The sequence below is a fragment of the Grampus griseus genome (assembly GCF_964374135.1).
Source record: "Grampus griseus genome assembly, chromosome: 18".
Taxonomy (NCBI): domain Eukaryota; kingdom Metazoa; phylum Chordata; class Mammalia; order Artiodactyla; family Delphinidae; genus Grampus; species Grampus griseus.
In genome coordinates this window covers 14,364,188-14,382,228 of record NC_139012.1, presented here as the reverse complement: position 1 = coordinate 14,382,228, position 18,041 = coordinate 14,364,188, and the positions used below count along the sequence as shown (strand labels likewise).

General features: G+C 42.1%; 1 protein-coding gene across 1 annotated transcript in view; it reads left to right on the top strand.

Annotated features, from left to right (window-relative positions):
* Positions 1 to 430: 430 nt before the first annotated feature.
* Positions 431 to 18,041, top strand: part of DNAJC3 (DnaJ heat shock protein family (Hsp40) member C3) — an 87,615-nt gene continuing 70,004 nt past the window's right edge. The window contains exon 1 of the mRNA XM_082675939.1: positions 431 to 620. Within this exon, the coding sequence (XP_082532065.1) occupies positions 539 to 620 (82 nt within the window). The 5' untranslated portion in view covers positions 431 to 538. The remainder of the gene's footprint in view (positions 621 to 18,041) is intronic.

The window sequence follows — 18,041 nt, the reverse complement described above, 5'->3', positions numbered from 1 at the left end:
TCACTGCGGAAGCGGCTGATTCACCTTTTCCCAAACAGCACGCTGGAAAACCTCGGATTGCTGACATCCTCCTCCTCGCCGACCCAGCGCGCGGGGACCAGCCCAAAAAGCCTTCCGCGGCCTGCGCATGCGGACTCGGCGGCTGCCACACAGCTGCCCGGCCGCCTCCCTCCGGCCCGCCGCAGCGATTTGGAGCTCCTGACAGCTCCACCGCAGGCGGACGCAGTCTTGTCTCGTGCTTCCACGTTATCCTATCAGAGAAGGGGCGGGGGCAGCGGCCCCTACAGCCTATCAGCGCGAACCACGACCCCGGCGAGCCCAGTAGGAAAGTGGCCAGGAAGAAGGTGATTGGGCGGCGGCAGCGCTCGGGGCGTAGCCCCGCCCGGGCCCCGCCTACCGCTGCCTTCTTCCGCGGGGCGCCAGCCGCCTTAGGCCCGAGCAAGAGCGGACGGCTGGTGGGCGCAGCTGCAGCGTGAGCGCCGGCGGGGGCTGGTGGGCCCCGCACCTTTGCTCCTCCTCAGCGCCCGCGCCCTCGGACATGGTGGCACCCGGCTCTGTGACCAGCCGGCTGGGCTCGGTTTTCCCCTTCCTGCTGGTTCTGGTGGACCTACAGTACGAAGGTGAGTCGTGTCCTGCCCCGGCCGGAGGAGCGGGCTCCCGGGCCAGGCCTCGCAGCGCTTCCCCGCCTCCGTCCCGGCACGAGTTTCGGGGCGGCCCGGGCGGTGGGGCGGGAGCCGGGGACTCCGTGGCCTGGCTTGGGCCTAAACCCGCCCCTGGGCGGGGGCCGGCTCCCGGTTCCGGGTTTGTCTGGGGAAGAGGTGCGGGACCGGCGGGCCGCGGGGCCGGGACAGCGGGTTTGGAGTGAGGAGTGGGGCTAATGGGGTCGGGGGGAAGCGGGGCACCGGCCAGCGGCTTCTGGGGCGTCCTGGGACGCGGAGACCCGGGCAGCCGTCGGCTCCCGGCCTCGCTCGGGACCCTCGCTTGGCGCCTGGGGACTCTAGGGTAGTGGTGCTGGGAGGAGGCGGTAAAGGTGGCCCAAGGGGTTCCGGGGGTTGGCGGTGGGGAGGATGTCCTGCTGAGTAAGGTGAGGGGGACAGTGTTGAATGTTAAAAGTGAGTAACCGTCACCCCGCTCTGCTGTCTTGTGTCTAGAAGTTGTTAGGTTGCAGTCGTTAAGTAGCCGGTGCAGGCATTCGAGCTCCCGGCGGGCAGGGCACTAAGTTTGTGGCTTTGCAGTTCCCAGCCTGTTGTTGGTTTAGCTTTCCTATTACGAGTTCTCTGGAAAAATGTCCCCGTAAGAAGATACGAATGCCTCAGCTTCCCTATGGTCCTACAGTTGGGAATGTTGGCTACTCTAACAGAACAGCAAACATAGAGGGCTGTCCCGTCTTAGTTGTCAACTTGAGGAGTACGAGTGAAACCTGCAAGCGCTCATTGAACTGACGCTGCTAACTTGGTTACCCTGCGAAATATTCTAGTATAATGACATACCACGTGCACTGACCTATTTTCGTCTCCATGAATAGGCTAGTAGTCAAATTAAACATTTTAATATTGGACTTAATATTAGAGGGAGTGCGGAGCTGAAGTTGGGAATTGTTTATGGTAAAATCCCCTCAAAATTATAAACTTACAAAAAGGAGTAATACTCTCCAATTTTTAGGTGTCATTTATGGCAGTGGTTTTTTTTTTGGAGGAGGGGTTCCCCTGGAGACCATATATTTTTTGGAACCCCAAAACAAGATATATAGTGTGATAACATTGGGACAAAGAATTTGACAGTGAAATTGGAATGCCTGGACCACTTTAATATAGGTCATGTATTCCAGTTCTTTTGCGTTTTCTGATGTTAACACCTCCTGCCCGGTGAAGTTTAGCGTTAATCCCCAGTTGTCATTAATTAATTATGGACACTTAAGAGAAAGTTGCCTATATTGTGCTTAACGTCAGTTATTTTTTAAGTTACACAGGTACACACTTTTGAATGATTTGCTTTTTCCACTAGCTTGTAGACCACCTTTTTAGAATCGCTGTTCTGTATATGATTCTGTAGGACTCATAACACTTCATGTCTCTCCTGTGGTATTTTCCAAAAGAAAAACCTCGCCAGAGAGCTTTTCGGTATGGGAGGCATTGGTAACGTTTCTCAGAGGGGTGCTAAAGTGCTGTCTTCTTTAGGGTGTTGTCTGTGTAAAGCAGCAGGGACTTGGTACAGGTGGTAGGGAAGAAAGGAAGAAGATCTTACATTTATTGAAGGTCTGCTGTGTGCCAGGCACTGTCCTGGACACCTTTCTGTAAGCTGTATCTTATTCATGGAGGTATGTGATGTTATTTCTGCTTTACAGATGAGGGAACTGAGGCTCCAAGAGTTTAATTAACTTGGATAAGGTCACATAGCTGTTAACTCTAAGAGCCATAAGTTTAACTCAAGTTATTTGACTCTAAAGTTCATCTTGTGTGTGGGCTGGAAACAGAAGTTAAGTGGTTGACAGCATAATGTGGGCCCAAGCATTTGTAAGTGGTGGCAGCTGAGAAAAATCAGCATTTTTGTTTGTTTCCTTGCTTGCCACCAGCAATAATGAACAGGAAGGTGATTTCCTGACATGTTTAATACAGCGGTTCTCAAGCTTGAGTGTGCATCACCTGGAGAGCTTTTTAAACAGAGTGCTGAAACTTACTCCCCAAATTTTTGATTCAGTAAGTCCAGGTAGGACCCGAAATTTTGCATTTCTAAAAAGAAATCACTGGTGAGAATCACTGATGTAATAAATTATATAGCGGAGTTAACTTAGGTATCTGTTATTATATATCTATTATTTTATTTGGTGATGGGAATATAAAGACAAGAAAGAACCTCTGACTTGCATTAGCAAATGGTTAGCTCCTGTTTTCCCAAATAAGTTCTGCCTGTGGGTTCTCTAACCTAAATGTCCTCTGGAGTCATTCAGGACTGTGTGATCCCACTGTCAGGCTTAAGGCTTGGGGAGAGAAGAAATAAATGAGAATAGGTGTGAGAAGAGTGAGTGAGAAACAAGACCTTGCATATGTTGGAGACTGTCGCCAATAATTAGCTTAGCTGGCCTATTTTTTTCTGATTTAAAATATTCATCTTTTTTTTTCTAGGTTTTTCTGTTAATGTAATTCAGAGGAAGAAAATATGTGATAGGCTCATGAATTGAAAGGTTAAATCTTTTAGCATCCCTTTTCAAAAAGGCCTTTGAAAGGGGGAAGTCCAAAGCACTAGTTTGGGAATAGAATTTTTGGAGCAGAAAGAAAACTTTAGTATAAGTATCTACTTTAGTATTCTCATATTACAGATAAGGAAGCTATTTTAATTCTTTGCTAATGGTGTGTTCTATTTGGTGATTTAAGTAGAAATACAACCTGGGAACCAAACCTTCTTTTATCTCTTTTTCTTCCTTAACATTCTTTCAGGACTCAATTTTTCTTTATTTCACTGAACTGATCTGACTAAACCATATATTTTGGACATTGGGAAAAGAATAGTTAGAAATCTCCTGAGTACAAAAGATGGTGATACTTCTTATGTGAATCTAACTTACTAAAAGTATGTTTTGTGTTCTCTAGGATTTTCTTGACATTATTTAAATATGAAAAGAATAAAGTAGCGAAAACAAAGGACTTTCAGTAATTTATATACAGTAGTCCGCCCTTATCTGTGGTTTCGCTTTTCTTGGTTTCAGTTACTTGTGGTCAACCGTGGTCCGAAAATATTAAATGGGAAATTCCAGAAATAAACAATTCATAAGTTTTAAATTGCGAACTTTTCTGAGTAGCATGATGAAATCTCACGCTGTCTCACTTAGGTCATGAATCATCCCTTTGTCCCATGTATCCTGCCTGTTAGTCACTTAGTAGCTATCTGGATTATCAGCAGTATCTCAGGGCTTGTGTTCAGGTAACCCTTATTTTACTTAATAATGGCCCCCAAATGCAAGCCTAGTGATGCTGACAATTCAGAAATTTGGATATGCCAAAGAGAAGCCGTAAAGTGCTTCCTTTAAGTGAAAAAGTGGAAGCCCTTGACTTAGTAAGGAAAGAAAAAAAATTGTATGCTGAGGTTGCTGATATCCACGGTAAGAACGAATCTTCTATCCGCAAAACTGTGAAAAAGGAAAAAGAAATTTGGGCTAGCTTGGCTGTCACAACTCAGACTGCAAAGGGTGCGGCCACAGTGTGTGTTAAGTGCTTAGTTAAGATGGAAAAGGCATTATATTTGTCCAGTAAGATATTTTGAGAAGAGGGGACTACATTCACATCTTTTATTACAGTGTATTGTTATAATTGTTCTATTTTATTATTGTTGTCAATCTCTTACTGTGTTTAATTTATAAATCAAACTTTATCATAGGTGGGTATGTATAGGAAAAAACATAGTGTATATATAGGATTCGGTACTGTCTGTGGTTTTGGTATCCACTGGGAGTCTTGGAATGTATTCCCTGAGGATAAGGGGAGATGCTTATAAACTAAGTATTTTAGCAGATGATCAGATTGCTTCTAGAATTATTTTAAATTCATTTAATGATATAGGCTATAGTTAGCAATAGTGTCCAAGTCCCAATTCACTTGACTAGTTAGCATTGCAAAGTGCCCAGAAATGCACTTGATTAGATTCTGTGGGACAGGGGGAGTTGTTCTGAGATGGGTGCCCTGTAGTAATTAGGCTTTACTTTCCCATATGAAGTTAATTAATTTAATTTCTATTGCCATAGTGTTCCTTTGGTTATTGTCCAGCTATTAATCTTTGTTTCTATGGAAATAATCATGGGAACCCAATCACCTGCTCTTAAGAGCAAAAACATCATGTCAACCATAAATTGATTTTTCAAGATCTTCAGAATGCTGCTTTTTAAAAAAAATTTTTAATAAGTTTAAAAAATCTGATGAGTTTATGTTATATGGAGTTCTGGACTATGGAGAAGACTCAATCGGTTAGCAGAGGCTTCACTGTAGTGTTCTTTGGTGAGGTATATGTAGTATAGAACTCTTGGTTTTTGCCTTTGAGTTTACAGACTGCTCGGGGATATAAAACATGCTTTGTGAAGCATCCATGTCCTCTTCCCTACTTTCTCAGTGTAGATTTAGCGGTCCATCTTGTAGTCACTCCACTGAAAACATCCTTTAATTTTCTTGCTCCTGTGCTCTTCTGTTTTACTCACCTGGCAAAATTTGAACTGATTAAATCCAACTTGGCCAACTTGTTTGTCAAACCTCACAGCTGAACATGGATGGAGAAAAATGAAGATAACCTTGCTGACTGGTCTCATTTTAAGCATATAATCTCTATTTCACATGCACACTCAGTACTGCTAACATTCCTACAATTCCCTAGTATGTCTATTGAAAATCAGTGTCTCAAACCTCTTCCTCTTTCCTTAAATCTCCAATTTAAACCCTCCTTTTCTTTCTTGTGTTGCCTCATTCTTTTAGACCTTATCTTTATTGGGAAAATGAAAGCCATCACAGGGCAATTTCCTCTTCTTTCTACCTCTGAATTTACTAGCCTACTTGCATCTCTACCCATTCTGCTAATTTTCTTATATTAATGGATAAAGCATCTCTATTCCTGGCAAAACCCAATTCCTATACTTATGCCCTGGATTCCATTTCCTCTTGCCTTCTGAAAATATTGCTTCTACAGTTACTGTTTTTCTCCTGTATCATCATTTTCTTCCTCTTCTGGGTCATTGACATCAGCACTTCAACATGCTATAGTATTTCCACTATAGTGTTTCCAAAGTTTTGATAGCAGAACTTTAAAGAGTGGTTGGTAGTCTCTACTGCTATATTCTCGTCTTCTGTTCTCTTCTCAACCTAATACTCCACTAATACTGCAAAGCCTGACTTATATGACTCCTATTTACTTATATCTCTTTTCATCTTAATCTTCTCCATCGCTAGGCTCCTACCACATTAACTTTACTTCCAAATGCCAAGCTCATTTTTTGACTAAGTGTCTTTATTCCTGTTGTTCCTATACTCTGAAGATTTCAGAGAACAGCCAAATGAGCATTCATGTTTCAGTCCTGACGTATTATGTAAGAAGCACGCTCTAGGTCAGTTAATACTCTCCCTTTACCTTTTTGTATTTTCTTCATAAAACTTAATATTGTCTTGAACTACCTCATTTGTATTTCTTGTCTGTCTGTTCCTCTAGAATATAAGCTTTATGGAAAACACTCTTGTCTCTATACCTAAAACATGTTGACGTGAAGTAGATGTGCAATAAATATTTTTAGAATGGATGAGTGAGGTTGACTGTTTTAACTTTTTTTTTTTTGGGTAAGGACCATTGCACACTTATTTTCCAAGTTGAAATTCCTTGAACAAGGAGTCCCATCACAACATTTATGCCTCCATAGTTAATTGAAACAAAGACTAATGTCCATTGAAATCGAGCAAACTTGGTTACAATAGATGTTATTTTCCTAGTTTACCCAGGAAGATTTCATGCAGGCATTCTTCATATGTACTTGCTACATAACTACTCAGCCTTTTCTTCCTTTCAGTTTGGCTTTGTATACTAAAACACTTTTTAGGTTAGAGTAATTGGAAAGAGGTGCTTACAAGGTCTAGGGTTTCCAGCTCAGTGTATTTTTATTAAAACTGTTTCATCATTGGTCCTCACTGACTGTGGAATTGCGAAGATAATGAACTTCTTGCTCTTTCTGTGGCCAGATTCCAGTTTCCTGTGTTTCTGTCATGAGACTTTTTTCAGACTCTGCCCCATCTTGCTTTGATCTTGGATTTAGATAGGACCTTTTACAGACAGTACTTTTTTTTCCCCTTGTGTACCTTTTTAGAATGATCTTAAGGTTCTCCTCCTCCCTGACATTCTAAGTGCTCCAACCTGAACAACCACCCTAAACTTGCTTCTGTTCTACCACCTGGCCTTGGCTTGAGCCTGAGCATCTCTGACCTTTTGTTCTTGCCTTTTTCAGTCTGGTTGCTCCAGTCTTGATTGTGACTCTCAGCACATCATACTTTTTTTTTTTTTTTTTTTTTTTTTTCCCCAGTATGCGGGCCTCTCACTGTTGTGGCCTCTCCCGTTGCGGAGCACAGGCTCTGGACACGCAGGCCCAGCGGCCATGGCTCACGGGCCCAGCCGCCCCACGGCACGTGGGATCCTCCCGGACCGGGGCATGAACCCGCGTCCCCTGCATCGGCAGGCGGACTCTCAACCACTGCGCCACCAGGAAAGCCCAGCACATCATACTTTTAACCCCTCAACTTTATGTTTCTTAAAATTCTTTATATTTTGCTCTCTAAAATATGACAGATTCTAATATTAACTTCAGTGAAAGATTTAGCTACTCCACCTTTTTTCCTGTCCTTCCTGTATATTTTGCTGACCTTTGGTTGATACTTGTCTATGGAGAAACTTATTGTTTAATTCTGTTCAGGAGATGGCAGGATGTTTGGTTGCCTCATCTCTCAGAATTAGGAGACTGCTTTCATTGTCACTGTCTCCCGGGATGTGGCAATGGAATAAAAAATTATCCATGGCTCAAAATTACACAGTTGAGATATTGCAAAAACAGCCACATTTGCAATTTTTAAAGAAACATATTAGTGTCTTTATGAGTCTTTGGTAGTATCAGTTTGATTTTTTAATTGTTATTACATATCTTAGCTTCTATTATTCTGATGAATTATACATTTAAGAAGGAATTTAGTTACATTCATTCAATAAATATTGAGTGTCCGCTTTGTGCAAGGTACTGAACTAGGTGATAAAAAGAAGAAAAGACCGTTCATTCTCTCCGACTTGCTTTCGATCAGGTTTGGGACTGTGGGGGTTGTGAGAGGCAGGCAAACTGTGAAGGTCAGCTGATTGAGACTGGGGTATTGCAAAGTGAAGTCATGTACTTGTGAGTGGAGGGACGCACAGTATAGCAGGAGCATAGGAGGAACTTTTCCCACCTTCTCACTGAGGTAGTTAGGGAAAGTTTCACAAAGGAACCAGCATTTGAGGGCAGAATCCTGATAGAGGAGTGGGAGTTTTCCAGGTGGGCAAGTGGGGGAGGCCTTTTCATGGCATAGCAAGTTTAAAGGGATGCAGCATAAGAACTAGTATGTTCAGGAAAGTTCAGCCAGTTCATTATGTTATTGGAGTATAAATTAAGAGGTGAAGGAGTGAGGGGTGATAAGGCTGGACCCACATCAAGGGACCTGATCAAGAAGGGTCTTGTTTGCCTTTAGATCTGAAGGGACTGGGGTTGAATCTAGCCAGCGACCTGAAAATACTGCAGAATTGTTACTAGGAGTGCATCTTGGGAGGATTGCTCTTGCAGTAGCATGGGGGCTGGATTTGGAGGAAGGTGAGAGAAGATCCCGGTTAGGAGGCACACCATCTCTTTCGGGGAGAAGGCGGCCTGCACAACCGCCACGTACACTATGGCAAGTTCTGTTATGGAAAAGTGACCAAGATGCACTGGAGGAATAGTAATTCTCCCTGGATGATTGAAATTTTTGTAGAGGAAGTGGTATTTACTTATCACATTATTAAATAGAAATTATATTGGGTAAAATTGTAACATAATAAAGATCTGAGTTTTATTTAAAAGGCACAGAGAAATGCTGGATACCTCTTTTAATCATAGAAGGCAAGAGAAAGTTAGTTTGGAGAGGAGCTCAACCTTTGGGGTGACATTATACATAACTTTTTGGAGGGATACCACATTACTTTATTTGAAGGAATAGTACAAATGAAAGAATGTAGATGGATGTTTTGGTGCAACTTATAGAAGAGGTAAAGGTGACCCCAACTTGCATGCACTGCCTTGGTGACCAGGAAGGTGACCCTGTGGCCATGGGAAGCCAGCCTGAGGCTCAGCTCTCAGTGTCTCTGTCTCCCAGTGTGTGCTTGTAAGAGAGATACTTTGCCATGCCAGGTTCGTGGGCCCCGCTTGTGCAAGCTGGTGTTATGGTCACCCAGTTCTTCGGATTTCGTCTGCTCATTCAGGTAGTGAGGCTCAGTGAAATCACACAGGTGGGTATCATTTGTCAGTGAACAGTTTGTGCCGTTCCAGTAGGGACTGATTCACACTGTTTTCCTAGTGTAACACATGTTCTGTTGCATTCAGCCAGCTTGCTCAGTCCTCGTGGTTTAGTTTCTTGGTATCCTGAAGAGTTTGGGATTCAGCCACCTCATTGGTTCTGCAGCTTCATCAGTTTCTCAGCGTATTCTCTCTCCTCATGACACTGCTGAAGAAAATATTAGGCAGTGTCCTTCACAGCCCCACCATCGGGGTCAAAGCAGCAAGACACGGCCAGGTAGACGGAGGAGGCGTAGAGCTCCAGTCTGGTGGTTGATGGGGGCCTCCGAGTCCTGGTGGTCGCTCCGGCACACCTGCGAGGGGGCCTCGGTCATGGTGGCAGGTGGCTGAGGAGGGGCCTCCAGGGTGCTGTGGGGAGGTGTTGCAGCGACGGTTTGACCCAAGCTCTGTCAAGCCCTGTTGAAGCAGGACACCGCTGTGGCTCTCCGTGAAGAATGTCTGGCTGGGGGCATCTGGACAAAGTACTTCAGGGAACTTCACAAGTATGTTCTTGGTTCCCACTAGACTTCAGGCTCCGCTTGTGAGGTTGGAAGGGATTGTGGCTAAAATGTTACATTAAATGATGGGTTCGGTGAGTGAAGCATACAAGGCTTAGTAGCTGTGGAAAGAAAGCTTAGCCTGGTTTATATGGGGAAAAGTTTCCTGAGCTGTGCTGCAAAGAAAGCTAGGCTTTGGAATTGAATCTTATTGTGACAGTTACTGTGAGCCTTCAGGCAGGTTGGGTAACTTCTTTGAGCCTCAGATTCCTCAGTTATAAAAGTATGAAAGATGTTTACTTTCTACGTTTGTTGTGAAAATTAAGTGAAATAAATATACTGAAAGTATCCACTATATAGTAGGTTCTTAATTTCTTTCTGTGTTACATCTTTCCTGTTAGACATTTTCATGACTGGATAAGGAAAGTACTGTGACTAATGGTTTATCTCGTATCCAGATTTCTTACCTCCTCAAGCAATCTGGAATCTTCTATTCAGTACATTGATCTGATCTTCCCTTTTGAGAAAATATAAATGGGAGATGTTTGAAATCTTCTTGCTAATTTGAAGACTACGTCCTTTCCCCCAACATGTTGAGAACACATAGATAAACCCATCAACTTGCCCTAGTAATTAATTGTTCTTGCTGTAACAGGCTGGATCCTTCCATAGCCCACACACAGCATTTTCACCATTCTTATTTGCATCCCTAGTTCATTCTCTAGTATCATTTTAACATGGTTTCTGCACACGTTTCTGCGTAAGTGATGCACAATCCTTTATATTTTACACTAGGAACTGTAAATGTTTATGGGTGTAGAGTTTATATTAGAATTTACCTTTAGAAGATCAAAATGAACTATCTTTAATTGTTTTAATTTCCCCACCTCTATCTCTTAAAAAGATTTAAAGTAAAACCTTATTTTGTGAAACGTTCTACATTTACAAAGGTGGGGAATGGTATCATGAATCCCCAAGTACTAATCTCCCAGCTTTAACAATTTTCAGCCCATGAGCAATCTTATTTCATCTATACCTGTGGATTATTTTGGAACATTTCACATGACATCATTTCATTCATAAATATTTTAGTATTTATGAAAGATAAGGACTTTAAAATTTTAGAGCCTGTAATGAAACTTGCTATCCTTGGTTCACACCACCACAGTCCTTTCCATTCTTTCCCGCCTCTAATCTGTTTTCCACACCGCAGGCAAAGTGATCTTTTTAAAATGTAAATCAGATAGTCAGTTCCTTGCTAAAAAGCTATCTAATGACTTCCCTTTGCTCTTAGAATAAAACCCAGATTTCTTACCATAGCCTGCAAGGCCCAGTGTGATCTATATTGCCTGAATCCTCTATCCTTCTGAACATGCTGGGAGCCTCCTTTTGATTCCTTAAGAGTTGAGCTTGGCTTTGAGCTTATTTTCTGCTCCTTGCCTGGTCATATTCTGGCATGCTGGAGGCTTCTTGTCATTCAGGACTGCTCTCCCGCCTTTTATGCTTTAACTCAAACATCTTCTCAGGGAGGACTTGTTTGACTATATTAAGTCCTCCTCTTCCTTGCCTCTGGCAGAAATGATCTTGTTTATCCAGCTTTTTCTCTACTGCATTCCTACTGCTAGATTAGTCAGTGCATAGACCTTTGGTCTGTTTTTTAATGTGTGTGGCATCCTGTGGATCTGTAAGAATGTCAATTGTATTCATTTTTAGATTTTTTTTTTTTTTTTTTTTGCTCCACTAAGTTTGGTTCCTTAATTTTCTTATTTGGTGTTAGTTTCTTATGGATTGATTTTATGATTAGCTTTGTTTTTCAGAATTGCTTATTGCTAATCTTTGAATTCTGATTGTGGGAGAAGGCCGATTGCCTGTCTGGAGGCTGAGAAATCCCCAGGGCCCCTTCCTTTTCCTTGTATCAGAGTTTGGATCCCTCAGAGAACTGCAGCCACCTCCATGGTACATTTCCCCTGAGAGGGTCTTTGGATATGATTTTGCCCACCAATCTAATCCTGTCCTTTTTATGTTTTGAGAATTTTCCCCAAATTTCTGTATTTTAGGTGGCCCTCTTCTTCTTTAAAAACATTTTTTTTCCAGCAAGGTTATGCATTTATATTTTTAAGTGAATTCTGTCATTTCTAGAATTTGAGCATGTTGGGAGGTAGGCTCATATGCTTAGGTGACTGTCTTACTCTAGTCCCCATGGACTGCTTTCTTCAAAAAAAATATTTTTTAATGTAAGGGGTAGTTTTTATCAGCCAGTGTTTCCTCACTGAAAGGATTTAAATTAAAAAATATTTGTTTTTGGAAAAATCTTAAAAATATACCAAAGTAGAGGAAATAGTATCATTTACCACTGTGTACCGTCTGTCACCCAGCTTCAAAAATTACCAACACCAGGTCGCTCCTATTTCATCTATATTTTCATCCTCCTCTCCAAGATGATTTTGACGTCAGTCCTGTTCTTCACATTATGTATTCTGTAAATACTTCAGTGTGTGGCAGAGACTCCAATGTAATGCTGGCAAGTAGCCTGTCTCTCCAGAGTCCATGATTACCTGCCATCTAGGGGGTCCTCATAAAGCTAAAGGCTGCTGGGTTCTCCTTGGTGCTGTTTTGGGAGAGGCTGCCTTATTCATTACTGTTATGGCCACAGCCTTACATATAGATTTCAGTAACATTTGTTAAGTGAAGCATTAATTTCCATAATCTTCGTTATGAAAAGTAGGTTATATTTTTGGATATGGTATGGAATAGGTGGAAACAGGTGACCCTCACATTCTGAATATAATCAGTTTCTAAATCTATATTGCATAGTGAATTTTCACAGGGCAGGAGCCTATATCTTCATTTTAAGTGGGAAAAATAACAGTACTTTCCCAGCCCACTGAAATCCCCCAACTGATTCTCCAAATTTTACCCACACGCTCTTAAATAGGTTAGATATTTTCACATTGTTGCCCTAAACAAATAGGGCTGTGCAGGACCCTGAGTTTTTTGTTTTAAATTAATTTTATTGAAGTACAGTTGACTTAAAATGTGTTAATTTCTGCTGTACAGCACAGTGATTCAGTTATACATATATATATATATACACACACATACACACACACATTCTTTTTCATATTCTTTTAGGGTTTATCACAGGATATTGAATATAATTCTATATATAATAGTTTGCATCTGCTAATCCCAAACTCCCAATCCATTCCTTCCCCACCCCCTTTTCCCCATTGGCAACCACAAGTCTGTTTTCTGTGTCTGTGACTGTTTCTGCTTTGTAGATAAGTTCATTTGTGTCATATTTTAGATTCCACATATAAGTGATATCATATGGTATTTGTCTTTTTCTGACTGACTTCCCATAGTATGATAGTCTCTAGGTCCATCCATGTTGCTGCAAATAGCATTATCTCATTCATTTTTATGGCAGAGTAGTATTCCATTGTATATCTGTACCACATCTTTATCCATTCATCTTTTGATGGACATTCAGTAGATTGTTTCCATGTCTTGGCTGTTGTGAATAGTGCTGCTGTGAACAAAGGGGTGCATTTTATCTCTAAATTATAGTTTTAGGGCTCCAAATTTTTGAGACCACCAAGTTAAAGTTTCCTCCTTCCCCTTCTCCCTTTTTCCCTTCCTCTGTTGTACAGAGGACTCCAACAGGCAGCCAAGGTAATAAAACACTATACAGAAACTGCAGACCAGGAATAGGAAAAGCAAGCTGCTTTGTTTAGTAGGGTAAATAGTAAGGTAAAGTGCATTTCATGTGGCTTTTTGCTCTATTCGATGAAATCAGGAATTCACTAGCTTTTGATGACTGAAATAGCAGGCAGTTGCTCAAATAGTCGCTCTGGGTGTCTTCCTGGACTCCTGCTCTTTCTTCACTTGACCTCTGCATCCAGACAGTTGACATAAGTCACAGGAAGTCGTCTTTTTCTTTCTCTTATTTTTCTAAGCAGTGTATTCTTCTCTGTTTCCATTGCTACTACTCCACGGTCAGGTCAGCGTCATGTCGCCTGGGTTATTGTAACAGAGAGGTTATTGGTTTCCCTCGTCCCTTCTGGCTGTTTACTGGAATCCTCTAGCAGTGAAAGTGACCCACTCAGAGCAATGAAGTCATGATGGAGAGGAGAGCTGGCTGAAATCCTGGACTTGGAGTTCTCTGAAAGCCTCATTAATCTTGAGCTCTGAGCTTCTAAGTATGATGTTCTTTGTGTTTGGAGTGCTGGTTTCTCTCTTCAGCCTATTCCCACAGGTCCATCCTCCCCATTTGTCCGTCAGGTTTCAGGGGGGACCTCGGGGAGACCGCACCCCCCACCTCACCCCCAGCACTGTCCCGTAGAACTTTCTGTGATGGTGACAAATGTTCTGTATCATCCTTGCTGTCCCACACACTAGCTGCTAGCTGTCCAGCATTTACACTGTGACTAGTGAGACTGAGTAGTTGAATTTTAAATTTAATTTTAACTACAGATGTTAGGCGCCTTCACTTGTGCCCTCACAGCACCCTGTGTGTATTCCTCCCATCCAGACACTTACTGTAGTGTATGTTTTCCCAACATTTGGTTACTAAACATTTTGCAAAGTTGAAACAGTTTTATACTGTCCAGTCCTATACCCATCACCTAAGCTCTATCATTAATGTAATTAGTATACTTGGTTTTTGTTTTCTTTTGGCTGCGTCGCGCAGCATGCGGGATCTTAGTTCCCCGACCAGGGATCGAACCTGTGCCCCCTGCATTGGGAGCGCAGAGAGTCTTAACCACCGGACTGCCAGGGAAGTCCAGTATGCTTGTTTTTAACACATATCCATCTGGGCATGTCTCTATCCATCCATTCATTAATCCTTTTTTAAAAAATGTTTTTCAAAATAACATCAATACACAGGTCCCTAAATACTTTAACATGCATTCATCAGTAGTTTTGGGGGAGGATTAAAATTTATATACAATAAAATGTCGACTTTGTCCAAGCATAAATCTGCTGGGCTTTGATAACCGCGTGTGCCTGTGTAACCCTGGCCTCCACCAGGGCTCGAGCGCTCAGCGCCCCGGAGAGCCCCTCCAGCTCCTGCCCGTGCGTCCCCGCACCTTCCTGAGGGGTGACTTCGGATTTTTTTTTCCTGCAATGTCCCTTTACACACTGAAACATGTAACATCGTGTTCCCTGTAAAAGAGAAGTGCTTTGGCTGCTTCGTGTCCATATGCGCCTTCTACACACGTTTGAACTTCAGAACAAAAATACTCTCTTTCCTACCTAACAAGGTACAGCTCTTCTTATAAGCGAAGAAGTTCTCACCTGTACCCTGGTTGAGAAGATACGTTTCCAACAGTCACTGTGTCTGTTACTGGCTATTACTGATTACTACTCTGAGTCCATCACTGTCCTGTTCAGTATTCAGTTATATAAAAACGAAATTGTAAAGTTAATTCCAACAGCATATTGTAAAATAAAAATGGGAATTAGAGAAAATGTGGTTAGTACAGTTTATTCTCCTTATTCATGGCAGTTATATTCCATATGTCTTTACGAATGTTGAATTAGCAAATACTGAACCATTGTACCTGGGAGGAAATTCAGGGTTAGGATCCTGCAAGGCCTCAGGTCACTACATGTTTGTTAGCAAATCAAAACATAACTTTGTTTTGTGTGTGTTTCTGTTTAAAAATATCTTATTTAATATATATTATTGATTGACTAACATTGAACTCATGGCCAGCAGCATTATCATTCATGTCTGAATGAAGCTTATCTAACAAACTTATTTTATTTAATTAAAAATTTTTTTTTTTAGTTTTTTGCCCGCTCTGCGTGGCTTGCGGGATCTTAGTTCCCCGACCAGGGGACGAACCCATGCCCCCTGCAATGGAAGCGCGGAGTCCTAACCACTGGACCACCGGGGAATTCCCCAAACATATTTTCTTTGAAAGGCACAGTACAGTCTCTTGCCCTTAGTAACACTAGGCAACACTATGCTTGGGGGCCATTTTAAACAGTGAAATAACCAAAAAAAAAAAAACCCCACAAAAATAAAAAAATGACACTAAATACACTGTAGAAAGGACACTTGCTTATAACATGAGAGCTCACACAGGAAGAAAAAGTATCACCTTGTTTGACTTCAGCTCGGAACGTGCACTTTGAGTGACTCAAGTGTGCCACCATTCTGCACATTCACATGTCCTCAAATGACTGCCAAGGCACCCTGAATATTAATTTGGGGATTACAGATGAATTGGAGGGGGTCACAAATGAATTTTCGGGAGTGGGCAAATTCTGAGATACAGAATCTGAATTGTGAGGATTGACTGTATATACAAATAAACGTGTATAAATAAGCAAAGAGAAAATGTGCAAAGCTACTACAGTCCTGAGTCTGTAATTAGTCATGAGGTCAGAGTTGATATATATGGCATCCTTTGCCAACTTCCTGTTCCATACTTCTCATGCCTTCGGCTGGAACCTCAGCTACTCTGGCTTCTTTACCTGATGGCGTAACCCAGACCTTTGTTCCTGAAGGGTCTGAGTGCTTAACTGTTCTATTTTTGGTTGCTGTAGTTTTTAATTAACCTTTAGTATTGGGCATGGAAGTACTAACACCCTAGAGAATCCGCTGGGTTCCAGATGTAGCCCTCTTTGCCACTCCTGTATAGCAGCAAACGCCATTTTTCCTTGATAAGCAACCACTTGCAGCTGGACGGCTAGCTGATGCTTTATCTCAGTTTCGTGCTGCATTATTAGGTTTGTATCTTGGAGCCAAAACACTCAGTGGCCGTCTTAGTGAATTCTAATTTATAGTTCCTTTTTTTTGGATAACATTTAAAATAAATATTATTTACTGTTTAAGTAAAATATTTAAAAATATATATAGGATTCTGGGTGAAGTAGGTTAATAAAATAAATGCATAACAGTCAAATGCATGTGTATCCAACATAAGAGAATTTTCCATGTAACTTAAGTTACAACTGTAAGTACCAGGAAAAATTCAGGATAATTTTGACAACACTTTTCTCAGTGTATTATAGTCATCCCTAGGTTTTGTGGGCTCTATGGCTTTTGTCAAAACTACTCAACTTTGCCATTGTAGCATGAAAGCAGCCTTAGGCAGTGTGTAATGAAGGGGCGTGACTGTGTTCCAGTAAAATTTTATTTACAAAAACAGTTTGCTGAGCTCTGCTCTAGTAAGTGGGCACACATCAGTTAATGATACCAGATACAGTGTTATATTCCACTCTTCTTGTTCTAACACCTTTAGAATCCATTCCCACACGTGTTCCATGGGTTTCTGCTAGTTTATCAGCAAAGTCTTGCAGTTCTTTTGGTGTGTAAACTATTTTCCTTAGGTCATAGTGTATATACCTGCTAGTGACATCTGGAATGGTTAGGGTGGGTCTGAGTGAGCATCTCCTTTCATGGCATCTTCCCTAAGTAGTTGTCCTAGGAATTGTAACCAGTGGAAGGCTAGGTTTCTCTGATAGTGGAAGGCAAGCTGTTTCTACTGGTAAAGGAGGCTCAGAAGGGCGGGGAGGTTTAAGTTGGTCAGTTTCATCCAGGTACAACCAGATGTCTCCATTCGAAGTTTGAGGATCCCATTCTTTTCTAATACATGTCCTGAATTTCACAGGCGAAACTTGGCGAGACTCTGAATTCAACTATTGTTTTAATTCAACAGCCCTCAAAATTAAATTTTGTGCCTGATTTTCAGCTAAATCAGCTCTGTGGCTACAAAAAAAATAAAAAAAGAGAGAGAGAGAGATGGTTTCAAGGCTCCCGTGGAATCTCTCAGACTGAGTGGAGCTAGGAGTTAGCCCCGAGCTTGTCATTTTCTCTCTGTAAGTGCTCTAGTGTGCTCAGAGGAACCCACCCCACGTCGCAGTCCTTATATTCATCATTACTGCCATGATGGTCAAGTGCAGCAGCCACTTCGGTTTCCAAGGCATGTGCCTCAGTTAGTACTCATTTTCTGTCAACCACAAACGATATCTTCATTAATTGATTCTACTACCTGCTACAGATTACTAACCTCTTGTTTCTCATTGACAGGGAACTCAGCCCTGCATTCAAGCTCAAGGGCATGACCAAACCAATCCTTAAATCCCATGTTTGTGGCTCTGTCTCTTAGAACCACTCCTGGTACCATTTGTGTATAAAAGTCTGGGTCCCTGCAGGAGACAGGAACCACAGGTGATTTTAAAGGGGGAAGTTTAATATAAAGAATTATTATGATAGGAGGGTGACCATAATGATGTAGAGAGAACTCTACAGGATAGTCTAGGACTGAAAGACACTCCCCAGGGAAGGGCCAACTTGGAGGGGGACCCTCTCCTCAAGGCTGGGGTTCAGACTTCATCGGAGACAGTATAGTTGCAGGCTAGGGTTGCTGGTAGGAAAGTGCACTGAGGTGTCAGGGATAGAGCTGGTCCACAGTAGCTGGGGAAGCGAGAAACCACCTTCTCAGGTGTAGGTGAGCCCCAGCTGG